The sequence below is a fragment of the Pongo abelii genome, chromosome 9 (assembly GCF_028885655.2).
Source record: "Pongo abelii isolate AG06213 chromosome 9, NHGRI_mPonAbe1-v2.0_pri, whole genome shotgun sequence".
NCBI classification, from domain to species: domain Eukaryota; kingdom Metazoa; phylum Chordata; class Mammalia; order Primates; family Hominidae; genus Pongo; species Pongo abelii.
In genome coordinates, this window is record NC_071994.2 from 73,164,530 (window position 1) to 73,178,695 (window position 14,166).

General features: G+C 44.9%; 1 protein-coding gene across 2 annotated transcripts; it reads left to right on the top strand.

Moving 5' to 3' along the window:
* The first annotated feature begins 5,248 nt into the window (after nucleotides 1-5,248).
* Nucleotides 5,249-13,818, top strand: TRIM21 (tripartite motif containing 21). 2 transcript variants are annotated; one of them, XM_009246739.4, is made up of 8 exons: nucleotides 5,249-5,336; nucleotides 8,231-8,687; nucleotides 8,962-9,057; nucleotides 9,555-9,638; nucleotides 10,170-10,400; nucleotides 11,713-11,735; nucleotides 12,446-12,546; nucleotides 12,852-13,818. In XM_009246739.4, exons 2-8 carry the CDS (start codon nucleotides 8,280-8,282, stop codon nucleotides 13,418-13,420), a joined length of 1,512 nt encoding a protein of 503 aa, XP_009245014.1. In that variant the 5' UTR covers nucleotides 5,249-5,336; nucleotides 8,231-8,279; the 3' UTR covers nucleotides 13,421-13,818. The 2 variants fall into 2 exon arrangements, with proteins under 2 accessions (XP_009245014.1, XP_002822205.1); XM_002822159.5 differs by lacking the exon at nucleotides 9,555-9,638 and having other exon boundaries at nucleotides 12,852-13,816.
* Nucleotides 13,819-14,166: the final 348 nt, after the last annotated feature.

A 14,166-nucleotide genomic window follows, 5' to 3' on the forward strand; every position in this document is an offset into this window, starting at 1 on the left:
TGCAGTTTCTTCATAGTGTCAATGGTCTTTACAATTTGGAATATTTTTGCAGTGGCTGGTACTGGCTTTTCCTTTTCATATTTAGAGCTTCCTTCAGGAGCTCTTGTAAGGCAGGCCTGGTGGTGACAAAAGTCTCTCAGCATTTGCTTGTCTATAAAGGATTGTATTTCTTCTTCACTTCTGAAGCTTAGTTTGGCTGGATATGAAATTCTGGATTGAAAATTCTTTAAGAATGTTAATATTGGCACCCACTCTCTTCTGGCTTGTAGGGTTTCTGCAGAGAGATCCACTGTTAGTCTGTTGGGCTTCCCTTTGTGGACAGACACTTCTCTCTGGCTGCCCTTAACATTTTTTCCTTCATTTCAACTTTGGTGAATCTGACAACTGTGTCTTAAGGTTGCTCTTCTTGATGAGTATCTTTGTGGTGATCTCTGTATTTCCCAAATTTGAATGTTGGCCTGTCTTGCTAGGTTGGGGAAGTTCTCCTGGATAGTATCATGAAGAGTGTTTTCCAATGTGGTTCCATTCTCCCCATCACTTTCAGGTACACCAATCAAATGGAGGTTTGGTCTTTTCACATAGTCCATATTTCTTGGAGGCTTTGCTCATTCCTTTTCATTCTTTTTTCTCTAATCTTGTCTTGATGCTTTATTTCATTAAGTTGATCTTCAATCTCTGATATCCTTTCTTCCTCTTGATCAGTTTGGCTATTGACACTTGCGTATGCTTCATGAAGTTCTCCTGCTGTGTTTTTCACCTCCATCAGGTCATTTATGTTCTTCTCTAAACTGTTTATTCTAGTTAGCAATTCCTCTGACCTTTTTTCAAGTTTCTTAGCTTCCTTGCATTGGGTTAGAACATGCTCCTTTAGCACAGAGGAGTTTGTTATTACCCACCTTCTGAAGCCTACTTCTGTCAATTCATCAAACTCATTCTCCATCCAGTTTTGTTCCCTTGCTGGCGAGGAGTTGTGATTCTTTGCAGGAGAAGAAGCATGCTGTTTTTTGGAATTTTCAGCCTTTTTGCACTGGTTTTTCCTCATCTTCGTGGATTTATCTACCTTTGGTCTTTGATATTGGTGACCTTTGGATGGGGTTTTTGTGTGGACATCCTTTTTGTTGATGTTGACGCTATTGCTTTCTGTTTGTTAGTTTTCCTTCTAACAGGCCCCTCTGCTGCAGGTCTGCTGGAGGTCCACTCCAGACCCTGTTTGCCTGGGTATCACCAGCAGAGGCTACAGAAGGGCAAAGATTGCTGCCTGTTCCTTCCTCTGGAAGCTTTGTCCCAGAGGGGCACCTGCCAGATGCCAACCGGAGCTCTCCTGTATGAGGTGTCTGTTGACCCCTCCTGGGAAATGTCTCCCAGTCTGGAGGCACAAGGGTCAGGGACCCACTTGAGGAGGCAGTCTGTGCCTTATCAGAGCTCAAGCACTGTCCTGGGAGATCTACTGCTGTCTTCAGAGCTGGCAGGCAAGAATGTTTAAGGCTGTTGAAGCTGTGCTCACAGCTGCCCATTCCTCCAGGTGCTCTGTCCCAGGGAGATGGGCATTTTAGCTATAAGCCCCTGACTGGGGCTGTTGCCTTTCTTTCAAGATGTCATTCCCAGAGAGGAGGAATCTAGAGAGGCAGTCAGGCTACAGCAGGTTTGCAGAGCTGCAGTGGGCTCCACCCAATTCGAACTTCCCAGCAGCTTTGTTTACACTGTGAGGGGAAAACTGCCTACTCAAGCCTCAGTAATGGCGGACGCCCCTCACCCCACCAAGCTCAAGCATCCCAGGTCAATTTCAGATTGCTGCACTGGCAGCAAGAATTTCAAGCCCATGGATCTTAGCTTGCTGGGCTCCATGGGGGTGGGATCCACTGAGCTATACCACGTGGCTCCCTGGCTTCAGCTCGCTTTCCAGGGGAGTGAACAGTTCTGTCTTGCTGGTGTTCCAGACGCCACTGGGGCATGAAAAATCCTTCCGCTAGCTCAGTGTCTGCCCAAACAGCCACCCGGTTTTGTGCTTGAAACCCAGGGTCCTGGTGGTGTAGGCACCCACGGGAATCTCCTGGTCTGTGGGTTGCATAGACCATGGGAAAAGTATCTGGGCTGGATAGCACCATTCCATCAGGTCCTTTAAGGACTTCCCTGCATTGGTTATTCTGACCTAAAACCATAAAAACCCTAGAAGAAAACCTAGGCAATACCATTCAGGACATAGGCACGGTCAAGGACTACACATCTTAAACACCAAAAGCAATGGCAACAAAAGCCAAAATTGACAAATGGGATCTAATGAAACTAAAGAGCTTCTGCACAGCAAAAGAAACTACCATCAGAGTGAACAGGCAACCTACAGAATAGGAGAAGATTTTTGCAATCTACTCATCTGACAAAGGGCTAATATCCACAATCTACAAAGATCTCAAACAAATTTACAAGAAGAAAACAACCCCATCAAAAAGTGGGCAAAGGATATGAACAGACACTTCTCAAAAGAAGACATTTATGCCACCAACAGACACATAGAAAAATGTTCATCATCACTGGCCATCAGAGAAATGCAAATCAAAACCACAAGGAGATACCATCTCACACCAGTTAAAATGGCAATCATTAAAAAGTCAGGAAACAACGGGTGATAGACAGGATGTGGAGAAATAGGAGCACTTTTACACTGTTGGCGGGACTGTCAACCAGTTCATCCATTGTGGAAGACAGTGTGGCAATTCCTCAAGGATCTAGAACTAGAAATACCATTTGACCCAGCCATCCCATTACTTGGTATATACCCAAAGGATTATAAATCATACTGATACAAAGACACATGCACACATATGTTTATTGTGGCACTATTCACAATAGCAAAGACTTGGAACCAACCCAAATGTCCAACAATGATAGACTGGATTAAGAAAATGTGGCACCATGGAATACTATGCAGCCATAAAAAAGGATGAGTTCATGTCCTTTGTAGGGACATGGATGAAGCTGGAAACCATCATTCTCAGCAAACTATCGCAAGGACAAAAATACCAAACACCGCATGTTCTCACTCATAGGTGGGAATTGAGCAATGAGAACACTTGGACACAGGAAGCGGAACATCACACACCGGGGCCTGTTATGGGGTGTAGGGGGAGGCAGGAGGGATAGCATTAGGAGATATACCCAATGTAAATGACGAGCTAATGGGTATAGCACACCAACATGACACATGTATACATATGTGACAAACCTGCATGTTGTGCACATGTACCCTAGAACTTAAAGTATAATTTTAAAAAAAATCTAAGGCCTCAAACTATGAAACTACTACAAGAAAACATTAGGGAAACTCTCCAGGACATTGGACCGGGCAAAAATTTCTTTCAAATATTCTATAAGCACAGGCAACCAAAGCAAAACTGGACAAATGAGATCACATCAAATTAAAAAGCTTCTGCACAGCAAAGGAAACAATGAAGTAGGCAGATAACCCACAGAATTGGAGTAAATATTTGCAAACTATCCATCTGACAAGGGATTAATAACCAGAATATACAAAGAACTCAAACAACTCTATAGAAAAAAAATATAATCTGGTTCAAAAATAGACAAAAGATCTGAATAGACATTCCTCAGAAGAAGACATACAAGTGGCAAATGGATATATGAAAATGTGCTCAACACCACTGATCATCAGAGAAATGCACATCAAAACTATGAGATATTATCTCACCTCAGTTAAAATGTCTTTTATCCAAACGAAAGGCAATAACAAATGCTGGCAATGATATGTAGAAAAGGGAACTCTCATACGCTGTCAATGGGAATGGAAATTAGTACAAACACTATGGCAAACAGTTTGAAGGTTCCTCAAAAAAAAACTAAAAATAGAGCTAACATATGATCTAGCAATCCTACTGGATACTGCTAGGTATATACCAAGCAGAAATACTGTTAGGTATATACCCAAGAGAAAGGAAATCAGTATATCAAAGAGATATCTGCACTCCCATGTTTATTGCAGCACTATTCACAATAGCCAAGATTTGGAAGCAACCTAAGTGTCCATCAACAGATAAATGGATAAGGAAAGTGTGGTATACATAAACAATGGAGTACTATTCAGCCATGAAAAGAAAGAGAACCTTTCATTTGCTACAAGATGGATGGAACTGGGGATTATTATGTTAAGTAAAATAAACCAAACACAGGCAAACAAACAAATTGTTATGTTCTCACTTATTTGTGGGAGCTAAAAATTAAAACAATTGAACTCATGAAGATAGAGAGGATGATGATTACCAAAGGCTGGGAAGGGTAGTGGGGAAAGGGTGCGGGGGATGATTAATGGGTTCAAAAATACATGAGATAGAATGAATAAGATCTAGTATTTTATAGCATAACAAGGTGAATACAGTCAATGATAATTTATTATTTTAAAATAACTAAAAGCCTATAATTGGATTGTATATAACACAAATGATAAGTGCTTGAGGTGATGGATAGATACCCCACTTACCCTGATATGATTATTACAGATTGTATGCTCTACCTGTATCAAAATATCTCATGTACCCCACAAATATATATACCTACTATAGACACACAAAATTGAAAATTAAAAAAATTACTTTGGTAAATTTTATATTCTATATGTTTTACGATTAAAAATAAAAATAATATAACCTGAGAATGTCCCTAGCTCAGTGACAAGAACACAGTTGGTTGTCAAATGTCAATTTCCTTCACACCACTCACTGGTGGGACACTCACCTTGGGGTCATGCGAAATAAATCACTCACCTGCAGGTGTTAAAAAATATTAGTCACATCAGTCACATGAAAATAATTAGCTTCTGGAAGTAAGCAGATGGTGGCACGCGAGGAAGAGCACGGGCCACTCTTCTCTGCATCAAAACTTCCTTAAAAGCAGCTTCCAGACGTGGACATAGCATCTAGGTGTTGGGTGATGACCAGTGTCAAAGAAAGCAGCCCAGACTCCCCGGTCTTGTAGATATTTTACCAAATCAGATAATGAAGACATGGGAGGGAGCGCGCACCCAGGACCACGGGCTACTGAGTTTCCACTCCTTCCCAGTCTCAGAGAAGCCTCCTGGGCGTGCAGAGCCTCTGAAGCCTCCCGGGCGTGCAGAGCCTCTGAAGCCTCCCCCAGCCCAACTCTGACTTCTCTTCCTTCTCAGCCGCATTTCTCCACACACCCTTTCAAGGCTCTGCTCCTCCCATTGCTCCTCCCTCACTCCTCCCACGGCTCCTCCTCCTCCCTCCCCTTTCCTCTCAGACTTGCCTCTGAGCGGAAACTGAAAGTGAAATAGGGAGCTGGCTACCAGCGCTGAGTCCCCTGTAAAGGTGAGTGAACCCCACTAGATCAAGGGACCCCTGCCCTCCTAGGGGACCTCTCTCCCCTGCCCCAGGGTTGCAGAGCCACTTCCAACCAGTCTCCATCCTTGAGCCTGTCCCATTTGCCCCTTCTCCCGCCAGGGATCCCTCAACCCACGACCAGCTGCGCTTCCGGTGCTGGCCCCCTACCTGGGAGGAGGCTGGGGTGTGGACCTGACTGCCCAGTTACCCAGAAGGGGAAGGGGCCCGGCTGCCCCCTACCTGGGAGGAGGCTGGGTTGTGGACGTGACTGCGGAGTTACCCAGAAGGGGAAGGGGCCCGGCTGCCCCCATGCTGGCACCTGACCTGGGATGAGGGCTGGGTGTGGCTGGGATAGCCAGGACTACAGCCTAGCCAGGAGGGTAGGGAGCGCAGTGTTGGGGAGGTCTGCAATTCTGGAGACTCCCAGGTCCAAAAGTCCTCCAGAGGTGAGAGGGGCAGGCTGTTTAGGATGTTCAACCAGAAATGTATAGGCCTTCAAAATTATTCTTTGCTCTAGAATAAGTGTTGTCAGGAACTAAACTAAGTTTGGAGCAGCTGAGAAAAGAGCCCAGGGAGTGCTGGCCACAGTTCCTGTTGCTCTGTGTGTATACACACATATACACCTACATACATATATGCAACTGACTTCCGCCGTTATAGGAGGGATTAATGAAGATATATTCAAAGCATGAAGTATCTCTGGCACATCTCTGGCACATCTCTGGCCTTTTGTTTTTTTTGTTTTTTTTTTTGTTTGTTTGTTTGTTTGTTTGTTTTTTGAGAGGGAGTCTCGCTGTGTCGCCCAGGCTGGAGTGCAATGGCACAATCTTGGCTCACTGTAACCTCTGCCTCCCAGGTTCAAGCAATTCTCCTGCCTCAGCCTCCCAAGTAGCTGGGATTACAGGTGCCCACCACCACTCCCAGCTAATTTTTGTATTTTTAGTAGAGACAGGGTTTTACCATATTGGTCAGGCTGGTCTTGAACTCCTGACCTAAGGTGATCCACCCACCTCGGCCTCCCAAAGTGCTGGGATTACAGGTGTGAGCCACCGTGCCTGACCCATTATTTCTATTTTTATTTTTTATTTTCCTTTGCATCATTTTGTTTTTCTTTTTTTAGTATATTTTTAATTTTTGTGGGCACATAGTAGGTACATTTATGGGGTATATGGAATATTTTGATACAGGTGTACAATGTGTAATAATCACATCAGGGTAAGTGGGGCATCTATCACCTCAAGCATTGATCATCTGTGACATAAACTATGCAATTATACTCTTATTTTTCAATGTACAATTAAATTATTGACTATAGTCACCTTGTTGTGCTATCAAATACTAGATCTAATTCACTCCACTTTTGTACCCATTAACCATCCCACCTTCTCCCTCACGCACAGACCCTCCCTACTACTCTTCCCAGCCTCTGGTAACCATCTTTCTATTATCTAACTCCATGAGTTCAATTGTTTTAATTTTTAGCTTCTACAAATGAGTGAGACCATACAATGTTTGTCTTTCTGTGCCTGGCTTATTTCACCTAACATAATGACCTCCAGTTCCATTCATGTTGTGAATGACAGGATCTCATTATATTTTATGACTGAATAGTACTCCATTGTGTATACATACCACATTTTCTTTATCCATTTATCTGTTGATGGACACTTAGATTGCTTCCAAATCTTGGCTATTGTGAAACATGCTGCAGTAAACATGGAAGTGTGGATATCTCTTTGATATACTGATTTCCTTTCTTTGGGGTATATACTAGCAGTGGGATTGATGGATCATATGGTAGCTCTGTCTTCAGTTTTTTGAAGAACCTCCAAACTGTTCTCTGTAGTGATTGTACTAATTTACCTTCCCACCAACAGCATATGAGTGTACCCTTTTCTCCACACCCTCACCAGCATTTGTTATAGCCTGTCTTTTGGATAAAAGACATTTTAACTGAGATGAGATTATATCTCATTATAGTTTTGATTTGCATTTTTCTGCTAATCAATGATGTTGAGCAACTGTTCATATGCCTGTTTGTCATTTGTATGACTTCTTTTGAGAAATGTCTGTTCAGATCTTTTGTCCATTTTTGAGTCAGATTATTATTTTTTTTTCCTGTAGAGTTGTTTGAGCTCCTTATATATTCTGGTTATTCATCCCTTGTCAGATGGATAGTTTGCAAATATTTACTCCAATTCTGTGGGCTGTCTCTTCACTTTGTGGATTGTTTCCTTTGCTGTGCAGCACCTTTTCAACATGATGTGATCCCATTTGTCCAAGTTTGCTTTGGCTGCCTGTGCTTGTGGGATATTTGAAAGAAATCTTTGCCCAGTTCAATGTCCTGGAGAGTTTTCCCAATGTTTTCTTGTAATAGTTTCATAGTTTGAGGCCTTAGATTTAAGTCTTTAATCCATTTTGATTTGATTTCTGTATATGGTGAGAGATAGGAGTGTAGTTTCATTCTTCTGCATGTGGATATCCAGTTTTCCCAACAGCATTTATTGAAGAGACTGTCTTTTCCTCACTGTATGTTCTTGGTACCTTTGTTGAAAATGTGCTCACCGTGGATGTACGGATTTGTTTCTGGGTTCTTTATTCTACTGGTCTGTCTGCTTTTATGCCAGTACCATGCTGTTTGGGTTACTTTAGCTCTACAATATAATTTGATGTCAGGTGATGTGATTCCTCCAGTTTTGTTCTTTTGCTCAGGATAGCTTTGGCTATTCTGAGTCTTTTGTGATTCCATATAAATTTTAGGATTTTTTTTTCCTATTTTTGTGAAGAATGTCATTGGTATTTTGATAGGGATTATGTTGACTTTTTGTTTTTCTTACACAGACTTTCTCATATTCTCTTTCCCCTTTCTTCTTCTCTCCCAGCCAACCCCCCTAAAGGTCTCCACACTGCTGTTTAACAGCACGCTTGACAATGGCTTCAGCAGCACGCTTGACAATGATGTGGGAGGAGGTCACATGCCCTATCTGCCTGGACCCCTTCATGGAGCCTGTGAGCATTGAGTGTGGCCACAGCTTCTGCCAGGAATGCATCTCTCAGGTTGGGAAAGGTGGGGGCAGCGTCTGTCCTGTGTGCCGGCAGCGCTTTCTGCTCAAGAATCTCCGGCCCAATCGACAGCTAGCCAACATGGTGAACAACCTTAAAGAAATCAGCCAGGAGGCCAGAGAGGGCACACAGGGGGAACGGTGTGCAGTGCATGGAGAGAGACTTCACCTGTTCTGTGAGAAAGATGGGAAGGCCCTTTGCTGGGTGTGTGCCCAATCTCGGAAACACCGTGACCATGCCATGGTCCCTCTTGAGGAAGCTGCACAGGAGTACCAGGTGAGGCCTTAGAGACACAACAGGAAGAAAGAAGATGGGCCCTGGTGAGTGCTTTGTTTTCAGAGAAGGGAATGGGAGAGGACCACCTCTGGATTGGAGGGTTTAGAGAAAGGAGGGGTTTACCTCTCTCCATGTCTAATGTAGGAGGAGAATTACAAGTTAAACCCAACCTCATTCCTGAGGTGTAGGAGATATGCATGAGAAAATGCTGCAAGGATTACCCCACCCTATTACTTGGTTTGCATGGGGACTAATAAGCTGTCTTTCTCTGCAGGAGAAGCTCCAGGTGGCATTAGGGGAACTGAGAAGAAAGCAGGAGTTGGCTGAGAAGTTGGAAGTGGAAATTGCAATGAAGAGAGCAGACTGGAAGGCAAGAATGACATCCTGAAGGGGATCTTAGGCTGGAAGGCTGGGCAGGGTCCAGAGTCCTCAACTCACAGCCTTAACCGTAGCTGTGCCTGTCTGAGCAGTGATAGAGTTGGTCCATCTCACTCTCCAGAAACCAGCTGCTCTCTAGGTTTACAAATAGAGGAGAATAAAAATGATGCAGGTTCAAAGGGGAGCTCCCCATCGGGCCTGAAGATCAAGAATCCTGGAAGAAGGTGCTGAGAGGATCTAGCTATACCCTAAAGTTTCGAGCTCCTCTGAGTCTAATCTCAGAGGTGTGATGGCATCAGCACCTGGATGTCTGAGACAAATATCCTAGGAGAAACCCAACTGCTAGTTAAGCCTTTCAGGAAATGACAAGGGCTGTGAGGAATAAACTTAAGGAAACCATCTGACCAGGTGGTTACTTGACCATGACCAGATCTCTGGTCCAAAATATAATGAAGAATCAATGTTTGTTCTGCACTGATGATTTCCTAGGAGAGGTGGGGCATGTCAGGGATGAGAGGGGAGAAGAAGGAGCCCATCCCCAGTAGATCCCAGAAGAGGAACATTTGGATTGAGGTAGGGTGTGAGTTGGGTTGTGGTGACAAAACAGACCCTCATGTGTCATCGAGTGACCTTCCAGTTACTAACAGGAGAGAAAAAGCAAAGAATGTCCCCAAGCCCCCTTTCCCAGGACTTACAGGTGGTGGTGTGAGCCTGGCTTTGTGAGGTTGTTGGAGGTGGGAACAGGTGATTTTTTCTCAGTAACTCACTGAGACAGGAAGACACAGGAGCACATTTGAGTGTGACTGGGTTTGGAAGAGAGGTTGGAAAAAGTCCCCAATGCCATATATTCATGTAGCTGTGGTTGTAGGCCAGCTACAGTGTGCCCTCACCAAGTCCATTCCCCTCACTGTCCCAGAACCTCAACCACCTACCTCCCAAGCAAAACTGTGTGTGTGTGTGTGTGTGTGTGTGTGTGTGTGTGTGTTTTCCCAGACAGCACCAGAGTGGAGTCTCTGGGGGATAGGAATAGGTACCAATACCTCCATTCCCAAAGCTTGGGAGATTTTCATAAAAACCACCTCTCTCTTTCCCTTGACACTAAAGAAAACAGTGGAAACACAGAAATCTAGGATTCACGCAGAGTTTGTGCAGCAAAAAAACTTCCTGGTTGAAGAAGAACAGAGGCAGCTGCAGGAGCTGGAGAAGGATGAGAGGGAGCAGCTGAGAATCCTGGGGGAGAAAGAGGCCAAGCTGGCCCAGCAGAGCCAGGCCCTGCAGGAGCTCATCTCAGAGCTAGATCGAAGGTGCCACAGCTCAGCACTGGAACTGCTGCAGGTGAGACAGGGAGAGATTCCCTTCTACAATTTAGGGAATAACTGAAAAAGACCAGAGCTATCTGGAACTGCCATTCAAATAAATGGACACCTGGTCCCTGGAATGTTCTTAAATGAAGTAGAATTCAAACCCATGAATGGTTTGCATTCAAGACACAAAGTAAACATGAAAATAAGTACAGGACCTTTTTAAAAATCAATGTATGTTGCACTTAGAATCATCTTGCATCCACCAATGATATGTTTGCCTCACTGTAGGAAACTGTGGACTAGATGGTCTCACAAGTCCCTTCTGTTCTAACATTCTACAGTTCTTTTCCCACACCTGTTCACTGTCACTCAGAGTGGTCATGAGCCATTGCTTTCTGGTTTGTGCAGAAAACCTAATTGTATTGGGTTGACTTGACAGGCTCTCTTCTGCCCAACATTGAACCAGGCTTTCTTTTTATTTATTTATTTATTTATTCATTTATTTTTGAGACAGAGTTTCACTCTTGTTGCCCAGGCTGGAGTGCAATGGCACAATCTTGGCTCACTGCAACCTCCGCCTCCCGGGTTCAAGCGATTCTCCTGCCTCAGCCTCACATTACCACACCTGGCTAATTTTGCATCCGTAGTAGAGATGGGATTTCTCCATGTTGGTCAGGCTGGTCTCCAACTCCCAACCTTAGTTGATCTGCCCACCTCAGCTTCCCAAAGTGCTGGGATTACAGGCGTGAGCCACCACACCTGGCCATGAACCAGGCTTTCTAACACACTTTTGACTGAGTCTAGGAGCCTGCTAGCTCCCATGTAATGGCTCCCAATCCCTACAACAAAAATATTCTCAGTGATTTGGTTTCACATACAAGAAGAGGCAACATTAAGTACCCAAGGGAGCTTTAACTAACCAACCTTTCCTTCCCAAGCAATGCTAGTCCACAAGTGGAATAGAGCAGTTTCTAGACACCTGAACTTGGCCATTCTCTGCCTGTGATTGTTTCTGGGCTTAAGCCAAGCTGGGCTATGTGCCCTCTCTGCCCTCATTTCTTTCTCCCCTGGGGAAAAAAAAACTGGTCTTTGAGTCAGAGTCCTGAAACTGATAACCCTTCCCTAGCTGTAGGTCACATCCATGCTGGGCTTCTGGTTACCTCACAAGCAGCCACACATCCTTTCTGCTTCAAGCTGGTCAGAATCATCTTTGGGGACTTGGACCAGAGGAAGAAGAGGAACAGTGCCCCAGGGACCAAAGATGGATCACATCACCCACAGGGCTGATGTCTCAGTGGTGATCCAGCAATCCAGAACTTACATTCTGTCTCTTTTTTCCTCAGGAGGTGATAATTGTCCTGGAAAGGTAAGGAGGAGTTCTCTTTGTTAGAAGAGGGGCCAGCAGAAAGCATATATGCCTATGACAAAGGTTATTGAATTAGAAGTACATGCACTGAAGTTTTCCCCATCTGGCTTCCTATTCTCAAAAACTTCATTCTCTATAAAATATTTTCTGGTCTCAGAAAGCTAATAAATGGACATCTCAATTGGTGATTGCCCACAGTAGTTGGATCATAACATCTTCACACAGTAAAGCCCTGCCAAACAGGGAAATCCTGGGAAGTTCTGGGTCTTCCCAGAATTCAGACTACCGGGACATGGCCTGCTGGGACTCCTTTTCTCAGTGGAATCTAACCAGTTACCTCCCAAAAAGAGCCATGAGTAAGACCCACAGTGTGGGCAAGACTCCTTGAGGTTCCTTGCAGAAGTGATTCAGCCTGTCTCAGATGGCTTGCCTTTAAAATGAAATTGAATGCATTTGCCAGGTAACCTCAGGCTTAGACAGGAGAGACAGACTGTCCACATGTGGCAGAGCCTTCTATAACCAGGAACTCCTGGGTAGAAACTAAATCTTGCATTGTTTACCTCTCACACCCACCCCTGGAGACTTGAACACCAGAGGTGTTTGTAAATTTGAGTTGAATTAAATTATCAGAGTCCTCCACAATGGAGGTTATAGTGTTAGGGTTTGGGATAGGAGTAGGAGACAGGAGTCTCAAACTCTCTTTCCCCCAGGAGTGAGTCCTGGAACCTGAAGGACCTGGATATTGCCTCTCCAGAACTCAGGAGTGTGTGCCATGTGCCAGGGCTGAAGAAGATGCTGAGGACATGTGCAGGTGAGGCAAGTTCTAGGAGTTTTGCGGGGGATAATGGGGTGCAGAGTAGATCCCAGGGTCAGGGAGCCTGGATGGCAACTTGGAGGAGAGATGGCAGGTCAGAGCAGGGGGAACAGAGATGGAGGTAAGGAAGATGGTTTCTTCAAAGGTCAGGACCGAGGCCAGAACTGGCTGATGGTCATTTCCTCACACAGGGAGGTTCAGCCCTCATGCTTACCCTGGAGTTTACACAAAATCCCCCCACCACAGGCACAGAGTTAGTGACTCCCCCCATGCAAGGCCTGACTGTGGTCCTCTCTCTGCAGTCCACATCACTCTGGATCCAGACACAGCCAATCCATGGCTCATACTTTCAGAAGATCGGAGACAAGTGAGGCTTGGAGACAGCCAGCAGAGCATACCTGGAAATGAAAAGAGATTTGATAGTTATCCTATGGTCCTGGGTGCCCAGCACTTCCACTCTGGAAAACATTACTGGGAGGTAGATGTGACAGGAAAGGAGGCCTGGGACCTGGGTGTCTGCAAAGACTCTGTGCGCAGGAAGGGGCACTTTTTGCTTAGTTGCAAGAGTGGCTTCTGGACAATTTGGTTGTGGAACAAACAAAAATATGAGGCTGGCACCTACCCCCAGACTCCCCTCCACCTTCAGGTGCCTCCATGCCAAATTGGGATTTTCCTGGACTATGAGGCCGGCATGGTCTCCTTTTACAACATCACTGACCATGGCTCCCTCATCTACTCCTTCTCTGAATGTGCCTTTACAGGACCTCTGCGGCCCTTCTTCAGTCCTGGCTTCAATGATGGAGGAAGAAACACAGCCCCTCTAACCCTCTGTCCACTGAGTATTGGATCACAAGGATCCACTGACTATTGATGGCTTTCTCTGGACACTGCCACTCTCCCCATTGGCACTGCTTCTCAGCCACAAACCCTGCCTCTTTTCCCCATGAACTCTGAACCACCTTTGTCTCTGCAGAGGCATCTGGATCCCAGCAAGCAAGCTTTAGCAGGGAAGTCACTTCATCAACATTCCTGCCCCAGATGGCTTTGTGATTCCCTCCAGCGAAGCAGCCTCCTTATATTTGGCCCAAACTCATCTTGATCAACCAAAAACATGTTTCTGCCTTCTTTATGGGACTTAAGTTTTGTTTTCTCCTCTCCATCTTTAGGGTGTCATCTTTGGTGAGATCTCTATTATATCTTGTATGGCTTGCAAAAGGGCTTCCTAAAAATAAAAAATAAAATTTAAAAAACTGTGCCTCAGTCTATCCCATTCAGTCCTCGTTCCTTAATCCTGACATACTTGAGAACTCTGAATATGATTAATAGTGATGTTTCTTTAACATTGCATGTGCTTTTCATGCCTAGACTGTCCCCTCTTCTCCATTTGAAATGTTTGATCTCGGACTGAAGACCCAGGTCAAGTCTTCTGTACTTCCCCATCATCGCCTTCCCCAGCATAGCTGCTGTGGTGATAGAAGGCCATTTGGGCTCTGATTGCTGTCCGGGGGGATATTACCTCCTTACCATGAGGGAACACTGGCTTTTGAAATACAGAGTTCTCCTGGGGCAGCTCTGTGACCTCTGCATCTCTGACCCTCACGGACCTGAAGCACCTTC